Source organism: Poeciliopsis prolifica, unplaced genomic scaffold, assembly GCF_027474105.1.
Source record: "Poeciliopsis prolifica strain line A6 unplaced genomic scaffold, Auburn_PproV2 SCAFFOLD012, whole genome shotgun sequence".
NCBI lineage: Eukaryota > Metazoa > Chordata > Actinopteri > Cyprinodontiformes > Poeciliidae > Poeciliopsis > Poeciliopsis prolifica.
The window spans coordinates 1,717,234-1,738,813 of NW_026562387.1; the positions used below are offsets into that span (position 1 = coordinate 1,717,234).

At 40.9% G+C, this 21,580-nt stretch overlaps 2 protein-coding genes and 1 pseudogene across 2 annotated transcripts; all 3 read left to right on the forward strand.

The window, feature by feature from the left end:
- The first annotated feature begins 507 nt into the window (after positions 1-507).
- On the forward strand, positions 508-2,365 carry LOC129364603 (tripartite motif-containing protein 16-like). The gene has a single exon (XM_055037359.1). The coding sequence runs from the start codon at positions 523-525 to the stop codon at positions 2,188-2,190; it is 1,668 nt and encodes a 555-aa protein (XP_054893334.1). The 5' UTR covers positions 508-522; the 3' UTR covers positions 2,191-2,365.
- Positions 2,366-11,087: 8,722 nt separating this feature from the next.
- Positions 11,088-13,187, forward strand: LOC129364602 (tripartite motif-containing protein 16-like). The gene has a single exon (XM_055037358.1). It carries the CDS (start codon positions 11,114-11,116, stop codon positions 12,779-12,781), a length of 1,668 nt encoding a protein of 555 aa, XP_054893333.1. The 5' UTR covers positions 11,088-11,113; the 3' UTR covers positions 12,782-13,187.
- A 6,761-nt stretch (positions 13,188-19,948) lies between these two features.
- On the forward strand, positions 19,949-21,471 carry LOC129364910 (tripartite motif-containing protein 16-like; annotated as a pseudogene).
- Positions 21,472-21,580: the final 109 nt, after the last annotated feature.

Genomic DNA, 21,580 nt, shown 5'->3' on the forward strand with positions numbered 1-21,580 from the left:
TATTGTTTGTATAAATTTGAACAATGTTTCACAAATGTTCAATAATTTGGCATCAAAGCCACTGAAAACCTGTAATAATAAGCAGTGATTGTTGTCTCTCTGCTTCCTGCCTGGTTGAAACTCCCACAGACTGCAGCTGTAACAGACAGACGTCCCTCAATCTCTACTTTCATTTTCTGAGGCTGTTTGTCTCTGAAGGGACACAGCAGGGTGTGGACATTCCTAAAGAGACTAGAAGACACTTTAGAGACATGACTTTCAGTAACTCACTTATTTTGACATGAAAACTATTTTGGAGACGTTTCAACATTAAATCTTATCACTTTAAGAGCCTTCCTCCTCCTCCTTCTTCTTCTTCCTGGTTCTAAACACATGAAAGTGGGCGGAGCCAACATCTGCTGACTATGGAAGCTGATTGACTGCTGCCTGTCTGCACCAACATGTGAGTCATAGATCAGAGCTCTAACAGGTTTCTGTGTTCAGGAAATGAAACTCACACAGTCGCTGTGACTGAGAGCAGAAATGCAGCAGAATCAGCTGGACAGAGAAACTTTCTCCTGTTCCATCTGTCTGGATCTAATGAAGCATCCAGTGACTATTTCCTGTGGACACAGCTACTGTATGAAGTATATTAAAACCCATTGGGATGAAGAGGATCAGAAGGGAATCCACAGCTGCCCTCAGTGCAGGGAGACATTCATACCGAGGCCTGTGCTAAAGAAGAACACCATGCTAGCAGCTCTAGTGGAGCAGATGAAGAAGACTGGACTCCAAGCTGCTGCTGCTGACCACTGCTATGCTGGACCTGAAGATGTGGCCTGTGATTTCTGCACTGGAAGAAAACTGAAAGCCATCAAGTCCTGTTTATTCTGCCTGGTTTCCTACTGTGAGAATCACCTTCAACCTCACCTTGATGTTCCTAGAATGAAGAAACACAAGCTGGTGGAGCCAAACAAGAACCTGCAGGAGAACATCTGCTCTAAGCACGATGAGGTGATGAAGATGTTCTGCCGCACTGATCAGAAGTGCGTCTGTCTCATCTGCTTAATGGAGGAACATAAAGGTCATGACTCAGTGTCAGCTGCAACAGAAAGGACTGAGAGGCAGAGAGAGCTGGAGGAGAGACGAGGAAACATCCAGCAGAGAATCCAGGACAGAGAGAAAGATGTGAAGCTGCTTCAACAGGAGGTGGAGGCCATCAATCACTCTGCTGATAAAACAGTGGAGGACAGTGAGAAGATCTTCACTCAGCTGATCCGTCTCCTCCAGAAAAGAAGCTCTGAGGTGAAGCAGCAGATCAGATCCCAGCAGGAAACCAAAGTGAGTCGAGTCAAAAATGTTGAGGAGAAGCTGCAGCAGGAGATCACTGAGCTGAAGAGGAAAGACGCTGAGCTGGAGCAGCTCTCACACACACAGGATCACAACCAGTTTCTCCTCAACTACCCCTCACTGCCAGCACCCAGTGAGTCCACACACTCATCCAGCATCAACATCCGTCCTCTGAGACACTTTGAGGACGTGACAGCAGCTGTGTCAGAGCTCAGAGACAAACTACAGGACGTCCTGAGAGACTCATGGACAAACATCTCACTGATGGTCACTGAGGTGGATGTTCTACTGTCAGAACCAGAACCAAAGAACAGAGCTGGGTTCTTAAAGTATTCATGTGAAACAATTCTGGATCGAAAAACAGCAAACACACTGCTGGTTCTATCAGAGGGGAACAGGAAGGTAACAAGGATGGATCAACATCAGTCTTATTCTAGTCATCCAGACAGATTCACTTATTGGCCTCAGGTTCTGAGTAGAGAGAGTCTGACTGGACGATGTTACTGGGAGGTGAAGTGGAGCGGGATTCAAGTTCTTATATCAATTACATACAAGAAGATCAGTAGAGCAGGACGTGGGAAAGAATCTTTATTAGGATATAATGACAAATCTTGGGCTTTAGTGTGTCAACAAAACAATTTTGGATTTCGTCACAACAACATCTGGACCAACATCTCAGGTCCAGGTTCCTCCAGAATAGGAGTGTTTCTGGATTACACAGCAGGTCTTCTGTCCTTCTACAGAGTCTCTGAAACCATGACTCTCCTCCACAGAGTCCAGACCACATTCACTCAGCCGCTGCTGGCTGGAGTTTGTGTAGATGACATTGGAGACTCTGCAGAGTTCTGTAAAGTGAAATAGATTTCCCAAGAACCTGATTGTTGATCAGGTTCTTGGTTCTGATGTCTCTGCTCTGATGTTCTGTTCTTGATTTTTCTCTGTGTTCCTGGAGCCATAAAGGAAATTAATGTTTTTATTTTTATATGACAGAAACATATTTCTCTCAACATCCTTGGACGCTAATAATTTAGCTTTAATATTAGTATGAATATATTTTGATGTTCTGGTTTCTCTGTGTTGCTTTAGTTTCAATCAGTTCATATTAAAATGAACTGAACTTTTTTTTGTTTTTCTTTATTTTGATCCAAAGAAGAAACAGAAACTAAAACTTAGAACTGATGCTGTTTTCTTCTCAGTCCTTCAGATTTAGATCAGAATAAATGTTTGATGTTTTGACTCTTTGAATTCATTCAATAAAACATCTTGATTACTGAGAAATGTGGAAAGATTTCATCTTGATTGTTGCAATAAATTGTTCGTTTTGTCGTCTAAACTTCAGAAACTTTTCCTTCAGATGGTCTCATGTGATGTTTGGTTTCTCTCTGCTTCCAGCACTGCAGCACAGAGATTACACAAACAATCATTGATTACAGGAAGCAACAGGTTAACCTGTCAATACAAACATTCAATCAATCAGTGATTTGTAGTGGAGAAAATTTGGCTGCTGATTTTTGTTCTGTTTAGTTTTTTATTTCCTACAATAACATGAAGAGCCATGCAGTCTAAACATTAGATCTCTGTGTAGTTTGAGGTTTTTATCAAAGCTCTCATATGGAATCAGATTCAGAGAATAAAGTGAGTAAATATTGAACTCTTGATTGTAAATGAAGAGTCAAAGGTTTCAGTTCCAGCTCTGCTTTTCACTCCAAGCAGTAAAACTTGTTAACCCTCCATCTTCTCTCTGTTCTTCAACACAGCTCCTCTCTGACCTCAGGTCTTCTTGTTTGGTTCCCTTCAGGTCTGGAAACAGACACACACCTCTGACACAGCTAATGTTTCCAGAGACAACAGGAGCAGCAATAGTTGTGAGGATTTGATTAGGACAGACTCATGGTGCTTTCAAAGCTTCACACAGACTGCTGCAGCCTCTCAGCTTTAATGGAGAAACTAATATCATTTGGTAACTCATCTAGAACACTGTCAATTAATCAATTTTATTTAGAAAGCATAGTTGATATTAAAAGCAGCTGAAATTGCTGTACAGATCAATAAACACAACAAACCAATACAAACAATTACCCACATGGGAAAAGTCAAACTGCATGGAGAATGCACAGACTGAGCAGAAATGATTCAATTCAGTAAATACAGTTAAAAGTCGAGTCTTGAGCTTAAAGACAGCAAGACTTTCTGCGGCCCTCAGGTTCTCTGGCAGAGCTCCACAAACGGGGCCACAATACTGGAAAGAAGGCTGCAGTGTCAGAAATCAGCAAAGACTCTCAACCTCTTGAAGGTTTGTTGTCTGAGGATCTGCGTCTCTCTCCATATCAGGGAGGTGGAGAACCGCAACAAGCAGCTGGAAGTGGAAGCCATGCATCTTGGAATCAGAGATCCTGAGCTCCAAAATGCTTCAGCTGCACTTTCACCAAAACCACCAAGCACAGATTCTTCCGTTTCAGTTTGAGCGCAAAGCCGCTGCTTTGACTAGGCCGCATGGATTTCAGTCTCTTGCTTCTATGTGAGCTTGTTGGAAAAGCCAAAGAAGGTTGTTCAAATTTGTCTCTGGAACAGAGTTTAGATGATGAAACTCCTAAGTGTTGCAAGGTTCCGAACTGAAGCAAATCGTCAGATATTTAGAGATCTTAATCAAACTGCTGATCAGACCTTCGTTGAGTTTGCGCGAGAGAACAACGTTTTGTCTGATAAGTGACGTCATTCGTGTCAAGTTCAAACTATTGATGATTTCAAATCGCTCATTTTCTTGGAAGAGTTTAAAAAGTGTGTGCCTGAACGGATTGTGACGTATTGAAATGAACAGAAAGCGTCATCTTTAACAAACGCAGCACTTTTGGCTGACGAGTTGATTTGGACTCAGAAAAATGTTTTCTTCACAGAATTGGTTTCAGGAAAATGCCTCCCAAAAATGCACATTTAAGGTCAGGGAGTGGAAATGAGCCATCAGTTGCTGCAAAAGCAAACAATGATGATGGCTTTTATTGCCACGCGCCTGGACGTTTCATCCTGCGCGCGCAGTCTGAAAGAAAAAAGAAGCTCAAAGCAGAGAAAGTCCAGCAGCTGTGGGATTAATGGTCAGCTGCTCAGCCGGATGTACGCGGTGATATTCAACAAAAGTCGAAAGTTGATGTTGATCCGCAGTTTGTTCCATTTATTTCGCGGGTTTGTTTCTTTGACGGCTGAGGAAAAGGATCAAATCTCAGTCCTTAGAGATGCAGCTGCTTGTCTCTCTTTGGTTGCTGGAATCTGTGCTGCCTTTATCTAAGCAAACATCTTGTGCTGCAGATATTTTTCTCTGAGGAGTAAGAATGAGAGGAACCAAAACCAAATGCATGAGCTGCACTTGTGTTCACCATTAGTTTTGAGGCGCGTAAGTCGCGGCGCGTCCGCGGTTACCAATCCAAGGAGTTTCCTTAATTCTTGGTCATCACTTGGATGGCGGAAAAATGTTTCCTCCAGAAGTTGTTGTCCCAGTTTTGTTTACCCTCGTTGCTGAATGAACTGTTTCGGATGTGTTTCTTGCACGTGCATTTACGCGGCAAGCTCGTAAAATGGCTGAAATGTTTTTTCTGGCTCATTTGTGGCAACATTTGATGAAACTGGCTTTGTTCAGAATGACTGTGAACATGTCGTACTGTGATGTCTCCAGTTATTCCTGCAGATATAACTGAGTCTGAACATCAGGCAGATGTTGATCAAAGCGCAGCAGAATGATCAGTCACTGACTTGTTTCTCTGATCCAAATAAGAGTGGATTTAAAGCCCTGCTGACATTTTGTTAAACGCTGTTCTGATTCAGTCTTGTTCTCCAGACTCATGTTATTTACATAAATAAAGAAAAAAAATCATCCTTTTCCGCAAACGAGAAAAAGCTCCAAGTTGATTTTTTTTGGGAATGTGTGGTTTTTATCGCGGGTTTTTTTCAAAAATGTTCAGATGTGGTTAGTTACTCCATTGACTGAACTTGTTAGTCCTTTGAAATCTTTTATTTGATCTTCATCTTGTCAGGTTGCCTTTGAGTCAAAAGCTTTGTTCAGTGCGCCAGTGCTGGCTGCGCCAAATTTGGAGCGTCCCTTTAAACTCCAAGTTGACGCAAGTTTGCGTGGCGCTGGCGCTGCGCTTCTGCAAGAAGATGAAGAAGGGATGGAGCATTCTGTCTGCTGCTCTTCCAACAAGTTGAATAAACATCAGCTTCATTGCAGCACAATTGAAAAGGAAGCTCTTGCTTTGTTACTTGCGCTCCAGAACTTCCAAGTTCAAATTGGTTCTAGTGCTCAACCTCTAGAACCAGTGAGAGCAGTAGTTTTTGTTTCAGTAAGTCTTCAATGAGCAATGGCAGACGTGACAGTAGGGCACTCTCTCAGATCTCCGGCGTTTTCTAGAGCGCGTTTAAAATCATGCATATATAAAACTGTTGAGGACAAAATTATTGTAGAGGATGAATTTTTGCACTTTCAGTCAAATTAAGGACTCTTCAGTCAGGATGAGATTGTTTTGTTGGCTGTCAACACTTTTGACTCTGACTGGATCGAAACATTAAAGAAGACGCTGTGAGCTCTGCACTTCTTCTCAGCGTAACATCAGCTGTAAAGGAGCACAAAAGGATATCAACAATGTGAAGGCCCGCCTCAAGGTGTTGAGCGAATGTGGAAACAACATTCCTAGGTTTGTGTCTCATTATTTGGACCAGCTGCCTCCTGTGACTTTTTCTAACATGGATATCTGCGGCCTGCTACACAAAATGGAACAGCTTCACCTTGCAGTATCTGCCATGAAGCAAACACTTCATGTTCAAACTGAAGTCAGTGAAGAACTTCACGATGTTACGGCGGATCTTCGAAGCCGGGTGTCTGTTCTGGAACAACGAGCCAATCAAGGATGCGGAAGCCGATCTGTACCGGTGAAGGAGCAGGGTGTGGCGGACATTGATTTGAACGCCGCCCTGGATATGGAGCACAGCCATCAAGCTTTGGACGGGGATTCTCTCCCAACTCTGAAGGGAGATACTCCAGTGCTGTGCACCCGAGAAACTACAACATCTCAGGGATCTCAGGAATGGAACCAGGTCATGAAACGGAACCATCGACAACCTAAAGGACACCCGGCTGCGAAGAGGACGACTCGCTCTGGCCCTTCACTGGGACACAGGAAGGCTGGACAAACGGTTGTTGGTATTGGAGCCACAGGAAACATTAAAATGGTAAAAACTAAACTGGTGAATGTTTTTGCTTCTAAATTCTCACCAGATGTGGAAGCGGAAACGTTATGCTGGTATCTTAAAGCCAAGCTGGGACACAATGTAACCTGCCAGAGAATCACTACTGTTAACACCAGGTATGCCTCATTCAAGGTTTCTGCAGAATGTAGCGACGTGGCTGTTATGTATAACCCAGAGCTTTGGCCTGAGGAACCCATGTGAGATGTTTTTAGGAGCCACATAAAACTACCATTGGAGCCAACGCTACCCTTTCTTCTATGGACATATGCGCGCCTATTGCTGACGTGAACACCAAGTCATAAATATCATGGACATTAAAGTCATCTCCTACAACTGCATTGGCCTGCGCTTAGGGCAGAGCGCAGATGATAAAGTTCACCGTTTTGTTGTCGACCAGTTTTGCTGCACTCAGACATCTTGTGCCTGCAAGAAACTTTTTTAGCCAGACAGGATTTAAAAGGTCTAAACTTTATTAATGGCAGTTTCCTGGGTGTTGGGGAATCTTCTACTGACCTCAGTTTGGGAATTAAAAGAGGAAGGATTCCAGGAGGCGTGGCTATACTATGGAAAAAAAGCCTTGACTCAGTGATAAATGTCATTAGATTAGGTGTGGATTGGTGTATGGCAGTACAAGTGAAGCAGCATGACAAAGAATTTATTATTTTAAATGTCTATGCTCCCTATCAATGTCATCATAATGAAGAAGAATACCTCAGTAAACTTGCTTACATTAGTTCTTTTATGAAAACTGAGAAGTCTTAAAGTATTTATGTTATGGGTGACATGAATGCAGACATCTCAGATGATAACTCCCTGTTTGCTAAACACCTGATTCATTTTTGTACAGATTCTAATCGAATATTATCAAGTAAAGAACTGTTGCCAGCTGCTAGCTACACTTCTATCAGTGAAGCCTGGCATACTACTTCCTGGTTAGACCATTGTATCACTACAGCAGATGCTCATGCTTCTTTGGTACAAATCAATATTCTGTACAATGTATCCATTGTTGATCACATCCCCTTTGAGGTGTTAATTAGATTTGATCATATTCCTGCAACTGTTAATGTGGACAGTAATCCCAATCAAATACATATAGACTGGTCTTCTTTTTCTTCTGAGCAAATAGCCTGTTACTGATCAACTATTGTGTAGTGTTAAAATACCAAGAGAGGCAGTTACTGGTACAGACTGGTACTGCTCTAATATTGGACATAGAACAAACTTAACTGGATTATACTCTGACAATTTTGAAGCACTACTCAGAGCCAACCTGCCTCATAATAAAGGTAATATTAAGATTAAAAAGAGACCAGGCTGGAACACGTATGTGACTAAATACTACAGTGAAGCCTGTGGAGCTACTACTTCTTGGGCTCTAGCAGGTAAACCTAGGCAGGGCCCTATATTTGAACATAAAAAGCGGTCTAATGCAAAATTCAAATATGCTCTACGCTTTATTAGGCAGAATGAACAAACAATGAGGGCTGACTCCTTGGCAAATAAGCTCATAGGTAAGGATCCCAAAGCCTTCTGGAAAGAGGTTAAAACCATCAATAACAGTAAACCATCTCTCACTTGCACTGTTGACGGTGTTTCTGGGACAAATATGATAGTAGATTATTGGCAACATCACTACAGCAAGCTATTTACCTGTGTACAGAGTGAACCCTTCTGAGTTGACAAGCTTAGTACTGTAGAAACTATCAAAACTTACGAGGTTTATCAAGCAATTAAAGATCTGTCTGTAAATAAATCCATAGGAAAGGATCTTATTTCAGCTGAACATCTCAAATTTGCAAGTTCTAGGGTCGCCCCTCTTCTTGCTTTGTGCTTCTCTGGTTTTATGATGCATGGCTTTATTCCTGATTCCTTGATGAATGTTCTTCTGCTTCCTGTGATAAAAAACAGAGCTGGTAGAATTGGCAGCTCTGATAACTATAGACCTATAGCCATTGCTAGTACTCTGTCCAAAGTCTTTGAACTAATTCTTTTGCCTAAATTTGAAAAGATAGTTATGTCTACTGATAATCAATTTGGGTTTAAGTCCAAATATGGCACTGATATGTGTATATATGGCCTAAAAGAATTACTGAATAATTATAACAGCAAAAACTCTACAGTCTGTTTGTGTTTTTTAGACGCCACGAAGGCTTTTGATCGTGTAAATCATAGAAAATTATTTTTAAAATTGTGCCAAGCTGGTGTGTCCAAATATATAGTAAGATGTCTGACATATTAGTATACCAATCAAACTATGCAGGTCAAATGGGACAATTGTATATTTGCATCCTTTCATGTCAGCAATGGAGTCAGACAAGGTGGAATTTTATCACCCATGTTATTTAACTTTTATATGAATGAACTCTCTAAGCAGCTTAACCTGTGTAGAACTGGCTGCATGGTTGGCGATACCATTATTAATCATTTAATGTATCCTGATGATATAGTGTGATTTTTAGTCCAAGCTCAGCTGGTCTGCAGAAGCTGCTTAATGTCTGTTCAGCATATGGTGAAGTACATGATGTTAAATTTAGTCCATCAAAAAGCATCATCTTGATCTGTCGCACTAAGGAGGACAAATATAGCAAATTTCCTAATTTCAAGCTGTCTGGGACGCAATTAAATGTCTCTAATGAAGTAAAATATCTTGGTCATGTGTTGACAGACACATGATGTCTAATGATGCGGATATTTACCGACAGGTTCGAATGCTATATGCTCAGGCAAATATCCTGGTTTGTAAGTTTGGCTTCTGTACTGATGAAGTGAAACTGCATTTGTTTCGAAACTGCATTGTACATCATTGTATACAATGATGTACAATATTGTTGATGTACAATAAAATTGCACCCCATTTGTGATGCAATTAAAAAAAAAACTGTCTTCAAACATTGAATGTGGTTTTTAATTATGCTTTAAGACTTTTGTTAAATAAGCCCAGATGGACCAGTGCTAGAGAACTGTTTGTATCTGCTCGTGTTAGCACTTTGATGGCTGTTTTAAGGAAGCTTATGTATCAATTTATTTGTCATGTAAACAAGTCTAATAATACAATTATTCTATTGGTGACGAATGTGAATGTTCAACTAAGGGGTGTGTTAATTCTTATGAATGGGGGTGTTGAGACTGGTGTCTTTAAATTCATCATGCAAATATGAGTGTGCAGGTGCCCGTCTCTGATTGGTTCCCGGAAGTGGACGGAGACGTCCAATTGGTGGCCTGACACAGCAGGTCTTCTAAAGGCTGCAGACGCACTTCCTGTCATCCATCCTCAGCTCATCTCAACCGGCCTCACTTTTTGTCTCTTCAATTGTGTCAAGTTCTGGAGTTTGTAGGAGTGAGCAGCCGTTTATGTTTCATTAGTTTTCTCCTGCTTTTTAGTTGGGGAGGAAAGTTTTTGTCTTTTCATTTCTTTACTTTCAATGATGTAAGTTGCTTCATATTCAGATAGTTTCCTTTTGTTTGTTGTTTTTGGCATTAGCTCACTCTGAAGCCATAAGCTCCACTTGCTGAAACATCTCAATGCAAAAATACATCTTTTAAAATAAATAACATTATAAAATGTTCAACTTTGTGTCTGTGGGCTGCTTGAGATTTGAAGAGGATGGATCCTTCCTGTTATGACATGATCAACCCGAGACAGGTCGTAACACTTGCATTATTAAAAAGCATTACATAACGTGTTTATATAAAGCATCTTGAACCGACTTGTTGCTGAAATGAACTGCACAAATAAACTTGATTGATTGAAATATGGAAGTTGTAAGTTCAGTGGCTATGAAAACTTTTGACTGTTTTATCCAAACACAATCAAACAAGAACTTATCATATTGACCATGATATAGATAGATAGATAGATAGATAGATAGATAGATAGATAGATAGATAGATAGATAGATAGATAGATAGATAGATAGATAGATAGATAGATATAGATAGATAGATAGATAGATAGATAGATAGATAGATAGATAGATAGAAACTGAATTTAGCAGATAATCTAAGATGTTTTATTGTTTTTATAAATTTGAACAATGTTTCTCAAATGTTCAATAATTTGGGATCAAAGCCACTGAAAACCTGTAATAATAAGCAGTGATTGTTGTCTCTCTGCTTCCTGCCTGGTTGAAACTCCCACAGACTGCAGCTGTAACAGACAGACGTCCCTCAATCTCTACTTTCATTTTCTGAGGCTGTTTGTCTCTGAAGGGACACAGCAGGGTGTGGACATTCCTAAAGAGACTAGAAGACACTTTAGAGACATGACTTTCAGTGACTCAGTTATTTTGAAATGAAAACTATTTTGGAGATGTTTCAACATTAAATCTTATCACTTTAAGAGCCTTCCTCCTCCTCCTCCTCCTCCTCCTTCTGCTCCTTCTTCTTCCTGCTTCTAAACACATGAAGGTGGGTGGAGCCAACATCTGCTGAATATGGAAGCTGATTGGCTGCTGCCTCTCTGCACCAACAGGTGAGTCATAGATCAGAGCTCTAACAGGTTTCTGTATTCAGGAAGTAAAACTCACAGTTGCTGTGACTGAGAGCAGAAATGGAGCAGAATCAGCTGGACAGAGAAACTTTCTCCTGTTCCATCTGTCTGGATCTAATGAAGCATCCAGTGACTACCTCCTGTGGACACAGCTACTGTATGAAGTATATTAAAACCCAGTGGGATCAAGAGGATCAGAAGAGAATCCACAGCTGCCCTCAGTGCAGGGAGACATTCATACCGAGGCCTGTGCTAAAGAAGAACACCATGCTAGCAGCTCTAGTGGAGCAGATGAAGAAGACTGGACTCCAAGCTGCTGCTGCTGACCACTGCTATGCTGGACCTGAAGATGTGGCCTGTGATTTCTGCACTGGAAGAAAACAGAAAGCCATCAAGTCCTGTTTAGTCTGTCTGGTTTCCTACTGTGAGAATCACCTTCAACCTCACCTTGATGTTCCTGGAATGAAGAAACACAAGCTGGTGGAGCCAAAGAAGAACCTGCAGGAGAACATCTGCTCTAAGCACGATGAGGTGATGAAGATGTTCTGCCGCACTGATCAGAAATGCGTCTGTCTCATCTGCTTAATGGAGGAACATAAAGGTCATGACTCAGTGTCAGCTGCAACAGAAAGGACTGAGAGGCAGAGAGAGCTGGAGGAGAGACGAGGAAACATCCAGCAGAGAATCCAGGACAGAGAGAAAGATGTGAAGCTGCTTCAACAGGAGGTGGAGGCCATCAATCACTCTGCTGATAAAACAGTGGAGGACAGTGAGAAGATCTTCACTCAGCTGATCCGTCTCCTCCAGAAAAGAAGCTCTGAGGTGAAGCAGCAGATCAGATCCCAGCAGGAAACCAAAGTGAGTCGAGTCAAAGATGTTGAGGAGAAGCTGCAGCAGGAGATCACTGAGCTGAAGAGGAAAGACGCTGAGCTGGAGCAGCTCTCACACACACAGGATCACAACCAGTTTCTCCTCAACTACCCCTCACTGCCAGCACCCAGTGAGTCCACACACTCATCCAGCATCAACATCCGTCCTCTGAGACACTTTGAGGACGTGACAGCAGCTGTGTCAGAGCTCAGAGACAAACTACAGGACGTCCTGAGAGACTCATGGACAAACATCTCACTGATGGTCACTGAGGTGGATGTTCTACTGTCAGAACCAGAACCAACGACAAGGGCTGGATTCTTAAAGTATTCATGTCAAATCAGTCTGGATCCAGATACAGCTCACACAATGTTGGTTCTGTCAGAAGAGAACAGGAAGGTGACAATGATGGATAAACATCAGATTTATCCAAGTCATCCAGACAGATTCACTGATTGGCTTCAGGTTCTGAGTAAAGAGAGTCTGACTGGACATTGTTACTGGGAGGTGGAGAGGAGCGGGTCAGTAGTTTATATATCAGTTACATACAAGAATATCAGTAGAGCAGGAGGTTTGAATGAATGTTTATTAGGATATAATGACAAATCTTGGGCTTTATTGTGTCAACAAAACAGTTTTAGATTTCTTCACAACAACATCTGGACCAACATCTCAGGTCCAAGTTCCTCCAGAATAGGAGTGTTTCTGGATCACACAGCAGGTCTTCTGTCCTTCTACAGAGTCTCTGAAACCATGACTCTCCTCCACAGAGTCCAGACCACATTCACTCAGCCGCTGCTGGCTGGAGTTTATGTTGGTAACATCGGAGACTCTGCAGAGTTCTGTAAAGTGAAATAGATTTCCTCTTTTCTCTCTGATTGTTGATCAGGTTCTTGGTTCTGATGTCTCTGCTCTGATGTTCTGTTCTTGATTTTTCTCTGTGTTCCTGGAGCCATAAAGGAAATTAATGCTGATGTTTTTATTTTTATATGACAGAAACATATTTCTCTAAACATCCTTGGATGCTAATAATTTAGCTTTAATATTAGTATGAATATATTTTGATGTTCTGGTTTCTCTATGTTGCTTTAGTTTCAATCAGTTCATATTAAAATGAACTGAACTTTTTTCTGTTTTTCTTTATTTTGATCCAAAGAAGAAACAGAAACTAAAACTTAGAACTGATGCTGTTTTCTTCTCAGTCCTTCAGATTTAGATCAGAATAAATGTTTGATGTTTTGACTCTTTGACTTCATTCAATAAAACATCTTGATTACTGAGAAATGTGGAAAGATTTGATCTTGATTGTTGCAATAAATTGTTTGTTTTGTCGTCTAAATTTCAGAAACTTTTCCTTCAGATGGTCTCATGTGATGTTTGGTTTCTCTCTGCTTCCAGCACTGCAGCACAGAGATTACACAAACAATCATTGATTACAGGAAGCAACAGGTTAACCTGTCAATACAAACATTCAATCAATCAGTGATTTGTAGTGGAGAAAATTTGGCTGCTGATTTTTGTTCTGTTTAGTTTTTTTATTTCCTACAATAACATGAAGAGCCATGCAGTCTAAACATTAGATATCTGTGTAGCTTGAGGTTTTTATCAAAGCTCTCATATGGAATCAGATTCAGAAAATAAAGTGAGTGTCATAGATATTTCTCCATTTTATCAGTTAAAGTTTAGAATGTAAATTATTTAGTTAATTTTTATTTGCTTATTTTCTAGTTGATTTATAATTAGAATGTTTATTTTGTTGTTTCTAAATAAGTTTTTTGGTTAGTAATTCTCTTAATTAGTTAATTAATTTCAGTTTGGGAAGTGGGTGTGTTTCACAGTATAAATATGTAGGTTTAGATGAGTCTTTAGTCACATGATGCTCTTGTGGTTTTTTACTTGTCATCAGTCAGTCAGTCAGTTTTTATCAGTGAGATCAGGGCAGGTTTAAGTCCTGAACTTGTTTTTAGTTAAAACTGAATAAACTAAACAAAGAGCTGCATTTTGACTGTTTTGATCGTTTTGTTTTGGACTGTGTAAACCAGAACCCACGATGCACTGTACTGACTACTTGACTTTATTTCACTTTGTTTTGATCACTTTTGAGATTTGAGTATTTTCGTTTTTGGAATTTAGTTTTTTGAACAAATATTCAATACACTAAAAGTAAAAAACCCGACCTTGGCATTTTTGATACGACAGCCAGTAAGAAAGTCGATCCTGGAGTTTAATCAATGTTCTCAATATCCGGATGGGCGGATGGCTCCATAAAGTTTGGAGGAACCACTTCTTTTGTTCTCTGGACGCCGAAAGCGGGAGGAGGATGCCACGCCCACAAGCCACGAAGGCGCCTCACCTCCAAGCTCATATGTACGGTGATTGCAAATACTGTAAAGGAAAACGGACAAACGAGAGGAGTTTGATGATGGTGATCAACGTTACTGTACAAGTTGGTCCACATGATGAATGAAAGACTGAGTTAGAGTGATGCACCTTGACGCACAGCCAGTGGCTTTAAAAGAAAAGGAAAGTTACAGACAAAACTACAAGCAGTGCAAAGTGTTTTCCTAAAATGTCTGATGTATTGGAAGCACAGTCAACCAAGAGTGATTTGAAGATTTCATCCAAACGAAGTATTAAACTGACTGAGAAAGGCTTGATGTCTTAACCCTAACCCTAACCCTACCTAATTCCAACTTGGCGCAGCTTGATCATTGTGTGCTAACATTCATTCCAGAGAAAAATATGGACGATTTTAAAATGTCTTCTGCCGTCGCTGAGCAACCAGTTGTCAGGCTGAAACAAATGCCACCAATTCAAAGTGTTGATAAGCCACAAAGTATCTGTGATAAATTAACTGTTCAGCAACTAGATCAACAAGTCATTATTATTGTCATCTTGCAGCGGCAAAATGACGTCACTGCCATGTTGGTTCAGCAAAACCAAAACTCTGTCTTGGCACCAAGAAACATCCCTGATTTCGATGGTGATCCTCTTCAATATAGATCATTTATAAAAGCGTTTGAGAACAGCGTGGAGGCCAAAACGTCTAAGTTGAATGACTTTTTGATTGAACAATACAATCATGATTTTAATGAAAAAACATTCTGAGAACAGATTGAAATGTCTAGAGAAGATGTCACGGTCATGAATATCATGAATAATTCAGCACAATTACAAAATGGACACTATTGTGTTGATTCACGTTTTAAATCTGAAAGTTTCATCTTGCCTATTAATCGTTGTATTGCAGAACAACGTCTTCTGAGCCTGAAAGGAAAGCTTCACATGAATAGCATCTTCAAGAAAGATTACATTGCATTTATGAATGACATGCTATGTAATGGATATGCTGAAATTGTACCTGATGATCAATTAATGGGCAATGAGGGAAAGGTGTGGTACATACCCCACCATGGTGTTTATCACCCCCAAAAAGGCAAATTTAGAATTATTTTTGACTGTGCTGCAACATTCAAGGGAACCTCACTGAACTGCCAGCTGCTACAAGGACCTGATCTGACTAACTCGGTTGTGGGAGTTCTTCTGCGTTTCAGACAAAAGCCAATAGCAGTTATGGCAGATATTCAAGCTGTTCCACCAGGTTCATGTTTCAGAGAAACACAGAGACTGTCTTCGCTTCCTCTGGTGGCCCAATGGTGACACGTCACAAGTTCCACAAGAATATCTGAAGACAGTACATCTGTTTGGAGCAGTGTCCTCCCCAAGCTGTGCAAATTATGCATTAAGAAGAACAGAAGAAGACAACGCCCAGCAGTTTCAAGCTGAAGTGGTCAGTACAATCAAGCATAATTTTTATGTGGATGATTGCTTAAAATCTTTGCCTACAGAAGAGGAAGCAATAAAGTTTGTTCAAGATTTGACATCTCTTTGCAAGAAAGTAGGATTTAAGCTCTCAAAGTGGCTCAGTAATAGTCCTGCAGTTCTGCAAATGGTTTCAGACAACACCAAAGCAAAGAAAATGTTAGAAATGGATTTGGAGCTTCCAATGGAACGGGCACTTGGATCACAGTGGTGCATTCAAAGTGACTCCTTTAAATTTAAAGCTTCCCTTCCAGAGCGTTCCCGCACAAGAAGAGGAATACTGTCAGTGGTGAGTTCACTGTATGATCCCTAGGGGTTTCTTGCTCCCTTCATCATCACTGCTAAATTGCTTTTACAAGAGCTCTGCAGGAGAAACCTGGGCTGGGATGATGCAGTTCACCATCATTTTTCCAAACAATGGACCGACTGGCTGGATGACCTGAAGAGGATCTCAAAGTTTGAAGTGAGTCGCTGCATTAAACCTACACTTTTTTGTCCTGTTACAGCACAACTCCAACATTTCTCTGATGCCAGTCAAGTGGGGTATGGTACAGTTTCATATATATAAGATTTCAAAGTCAGGATGATGTGCATCTGGTATTCCTCATAGGAAAGGCCAGAGTCGCTCCCCTCAAGCAGACAACCATCCCTCAACTGGAGCTCACTGCAGCCGTCCTTGCTGTTCGAATGGACCAACTGCATCTGTTTTTTGGACTGACAGCACCACTGTCCTAAAATACATTTGAAGTGAAGCAAAGAGGTTTCATATCTTTGTTGCAAACAGAGTGTCAATCATCAGAGAAGCTACATTAACTAACCAGTGGAGATCTGCAAGTTCCAAAAACAATCCAGCGGATGAAGCATCAAGAGTGATGAGAGCAGAGGACGTCTTGGAGCGTCTTGGACCATCAATCCAGCAAGTGGATTGATGGTCCTGAGTTTCTGTACGAGTCTGAAAACAAATTGCCTAAGCTGGAGGTAAAGTATGACTCACTTCCTGCTGCTGATTCTGAAATAAAAAAGGATGTGACTGTTAATGCTGTTGTTGAGGAGGCTAAAAACCCTACCAGTTTTTTCATCTCCTACTTCTCATCCTGGATGAAGCTAAAATTGTTTGTAGCCTGGGTTTTAAAGCTTAGAGAACTCCTTCTTCAACTGTCGCGGAAAAGAAAAGACTTTTCTACCATGATGCATGAGTCTGCAGTAGATGCAAACATTAAAGAGCAAACGGTGTTGCAAAAGATGCAGCAGTTTAAAACTATGCTAAAAATCCAGTGTTTAATGTCTGAAGATTTGACTGCAGCAGAGCATTTCATTATTCTCTTTGAACAACATCACAGGTTTGAACTAGAGATCAGCGCAGTCAGAGCCAACAAGACCGTCTCTAAAGACAGCCAGCTGTATAAACTGGATCCACTGATCGATGATGGAGTCCTCAGAGTGGCGGACGTCTTAAAAGAGCTGCTGTGCCATTTGAAATTAAGCATCCGGTCATCCTGTGTAAAAACATGCATGTGGCAACGTTAATTCTGCGTTACATTCACCGTCTGCTTGGTCATGCAGGAAGGAGCCACATGTTGTCCAGGCTGCGTGGGAAATACTGGATAATCAGAGCAAACTCTGCTGCCAGAAAGATCCTGTCTGACTGTGTCACCTGCAGAAAAGATAGAGGAAAGCTTCTAGAACAAAAAATGGCCGACTTGTCCCAGGAAAGGGTAAAACCAGACAAACCTCCATTTTCAGATGTTGGTGTTGATTATTTTGGCCGCACTGATGTTAAGAGAGGCAGAAGTCTTCTCAAACGCTATGGAGGATTATTTACTTGCCCAACTAGTCGTGCCATCCATTTGGAAGTGGCTCATAACCTTGATGCTGATTCTTGCATTAATCCAATCAGAAGATTCATCTGCAGGCGTGGTCCAGTCTCTTCCATCAGAACAGATAATGGCACAAATTTTGTGGGAGTCAATAGAGAGCTAACAGAAGGTCTGGCTGCATTAAATCAGAGTAAAATCCAAAAGGTTCTGGTCCAATATGGCATAAACTGGCATTTCAATACACCTGCAGCTTCACATCATGGTGGCATCTGGGAACGTTTGATTCGTTCAGTCAGGAGTGAACTCACCTCAGTTCTTAAATCAGCAGATTTTGGATGATGAAACTCTGCAAACTGTTTTCTTTGAGGCTGAAGCCATTTTGAATGACAGACCCATCACTTTGGACTCAGACGATCCAAATGATTTAGAAGCCCTCACACCAAATCACATCCTGATGTTAAAGAGCAAACCTGTTCTGCCCCTGGACTGTTTCAGAAACAAGACCTGTATCTCAAACTCAGAAGGAAGAAAGTAGAGAATATGGCTGAACTCTTTTGGAAAAGATGGATCTCTGAGTATCTGTCCTCACTGCATGAAAGACAAAAATGGACACGATGGAAAACAAACATCTCTCCTGGATGTTGGCAGATGAGGAGAGTCCTGGCAGTCAAAGCTGATGGAGGAGGACTGGTTGGTTCAGTGCAACTTCAGACCAAAACCAGTGTGTTGGAGAGACCAGTGACGGAGCTCTGTCTGCTCCTGGAGGCATCTGCAGACTAAAGACATTCTTATTCTTCATATTCTATTCTTTTTTCTTCTCTTGCAGGTTCATCATCATGGAAATGAAGGACAAAGAAGAATTAATGTTTTTGCATTAATGTAGGATATTATTGAGGTTGTTAGAAAAGCTCGTTTAGTTACAGATGTAATTGTGATTTAATGCACAATTAAGGGCTGGAGTGTAGGAGATGTTTCTCCATTTTTTTCAGTTAAAGTTTAGAATGTAAATTATTTAGTTTATTTTTATTTGCTTATTTTCTAGTTGATTTATAATTAGAATGTTTATTTTGTTGTTTCTAAATAAGTTTTTTGGTTAGTAATTCTCTTAATTAATTAATTTCAGTTTGAGAAGTGGGTGTGTTTCACAGTATAAATATGTAGGTTTAGATGAGTCTTTAGTCACATGATGCTCTTATGGTTTTTTACTTGTCATCAGTCAGTCAGTCAGTTTTTATCAGTGAGATCAGGTGCAGGAGTTAGAGCAGGTTTACCCAAAGCATGTAACTTGTTTTTAGCTAAAACTGAATAAAGTAAACAAAGAGCTGCATTTTGATTGTTTGACCTTTTTGTACGATGCACTGTACTGACTACTTGACTTTATTTCACTTTGCTTTGATCAATTTGAAATTTGAGTTTTTTTGATTTTGGAATTTTAGTTTTTGGACAAACAGTCAATACAAGGCCAGTTTTTAACAATATTTAGCACGTTTATATTTATTTTTCTGAGTAAACAAAACACAAAATCTATTTATACTTTCTAATCTTATGAAAAAAAGGACATTAGATTAACATCATTAAGTTTTCCCTTGTTTTTTAACACTGGGTTACATATGAGTTTCATTGACTCATTTATTTTGCAATTAAAACTATTTTGGAGACGTTTCAAGGTCAAATCTTATCTCTTTAAGAGCCTTCCTCCTCCTCCTCCTCTTCCTGCTCCTCCTGGAATCAAAACCTGATTTTCCTCTTTCTTCTTCCTGCTTCTAAACACATGAAGGTGGGTGGAGCCAACATCTGCTGACTATGGAAGCTGATTGACTGCTGCCTCTCTGCACCAACAGGTGAGTCATAGATCAGAGCTCTAACAGGTTTCTGTGTTCAGGAAGTGAAACTCACACAGTCGCTGTGACTGAGAGCAGAAATGGAGCAGAATCAGCTGGACAGAGAAACTTTCTCCTGTTCCATCTGTCTGGATCTAATGAAGGATCCAGTGACTACTTCCTGTGGACACAGCTACTGTATGAAGTGTATTAAAACCCATTGGGACGAAGAGGATCAGAAGGGAATCCACAGCTGCCCTCAGTGCAGGGAGACATTCATACCGAGGCCTGTGCTAAAGAAGAACACCATGCTAGCAGCTCTAGTGGAGCAGATGAAGAAGACTGGACTCCAAGCTGCTGCTGCTGAGCACTGCTATGCTGGACCTGAAGATGTGGCCTGTGATTTCTGCACTGGAAGAAAACTGAAAGCCATCAAGTCTTGTTTATTCTGTCTGGCCTCTTTCTGTGAGAATCACCTTCAGCCTCATTATGATTCAGCTACATTTAAGAACACAAGCTGGTGGAGCCAAACAAGAACCTGCAGGAGAACATCTGCTCTAAGCACGATGAGGTGATGAAGATGTTTCTGCCGCACTGATCAGAAGTGCGTCTGTCTCATCTGCTTAATGGAGGAACATAAAGGTCATGACTCAGTGTCAGCTGCACAGAAAGGACTGAGAGGCAGAGAGAGCTGGAGGAGAGACGAGGAAACATCCAGCAGAGAATCCAGGACAGAGAGAAAGATGTGAAGCTGCTTCAACAGGAGGTGGAGGCCATCAATCACTCTGCTGATAAAACAGTGGAGGACAGTGAGAAGATCTTCACTCAGCTGATCCGTCTCCTCCAGAAAAGAAGCTCTGAGGTGAAGCAGCAGATCAGATCCCAGCAGGAAACCAAAGTGAGTCGAGTCAAAGATGTTGAGGAGAAGCTGCAGCAGGAGATCACTGAGCTGAAGAGAAAGACGCTGAGCTGGAGCAGCTCTCACACACACAGGATCACAACCAGTTTCTCCTCAACTACCCCTCACTGCCAGCACCCAGTGAGTCCACACACTCATCCAGCATCAACATCCGTCCTCTGAGACACTTTGAGGACGTGACAGCAGCTGTGTCAGAGCTCAGAGACAAACTACAGGACGTCCTGAGAGACTCATGGACAAACATCTCACTGATGGTCACTGAGGTGGATGTTCTACTGTCAGAACCAGAACCAAAGACCAGAGCTGGGTTCTTAAAGTATTCATGTGAAATAACTCTGGATACAAATACAGCAAATACAAAGCTGGTTCTATCAGAGGGGAACAGGAAGGTGACAAGGATGGATCAACATCAGTCTTATTCTAGTCATCCAGACAGATTCACTCTTTGGCCTCAGGTTCTGAGTAGAGAGAGTCTGACTGGACGATGTTACTGGGAGGTGAAGTGGAGCGGGTCAGTAGTTAATGTATCAGTTACATACAAGAATATCAGTAGAGCAGGAGGTGGAATTGAATGTTTATTAGGATGTAATGACAAATCTTGGGCTTTATTGTGTCAACAAAACAGTTTTAGATTCGGTCACAACAACATCTGGACCAACATCTCAGGTCCAGGTTCCTCCAGAATAGGAGTGTTTCTGGATTACACAGCAGGTCTTCTGTCCTTCTACAGAGTCTCTGAAACCATGACTCTCCTCCACAGAGTCCAGACCACATTCACTCAGCCACTGCTGGCTGGAGTTTGTGTTCATGACTTTGGAGACTCAGCAGAGTTCTGTAAAGTGAAATAGATTTCCTCTTTTCTCTCTGATTGTTGATCAGGTTCTTGGTTCTGATGTCTCTGCTCTGATGTTCTGTTCTTGATTTTTCTCTGTGTTCCTGGAGCCATAAAGGAAATTAATGCTGATGTTTTTATTTTTATATGACAGAAACATATTTCTCTAAACATCCTTGGACGCTAATAATTTAGCTTTAATATTAGTATGAATATATTTTGATGTTCTGGTTTCTCTATGTTGCTTTAGTTTCTATCAGTTCATATTAAAATGAACTGAACTTTTTTCTGTTTTTCTTTATTTTGATCCAAAGAAGAAACAGAAACTAAAACTTAGAACTGATGCTGTTTTCTTCTCAGTCCTTCAGATTTAGATCAGAATAAATGTTTAATGTTTTGACTCTTTAAATTCATTCAATAAAACATCTTGATTACTGAGAAATGTGG

Coding starts and splice junctions, on each gene's coding strand:
- LOC129364602 (XM_055037358.1), top strand. CDS start 11,114: ATGGAGCAGAATCAGCTGGACAGAGAAACTTTCTCCTGTTCCATCTGT.
- LOC129364603 (XM_055037359.1), top strand. CDS start 523: ATGCAGCAGAATCAGCTGGACAGAGAAACTTTCTCCTGTTCCATCTGT.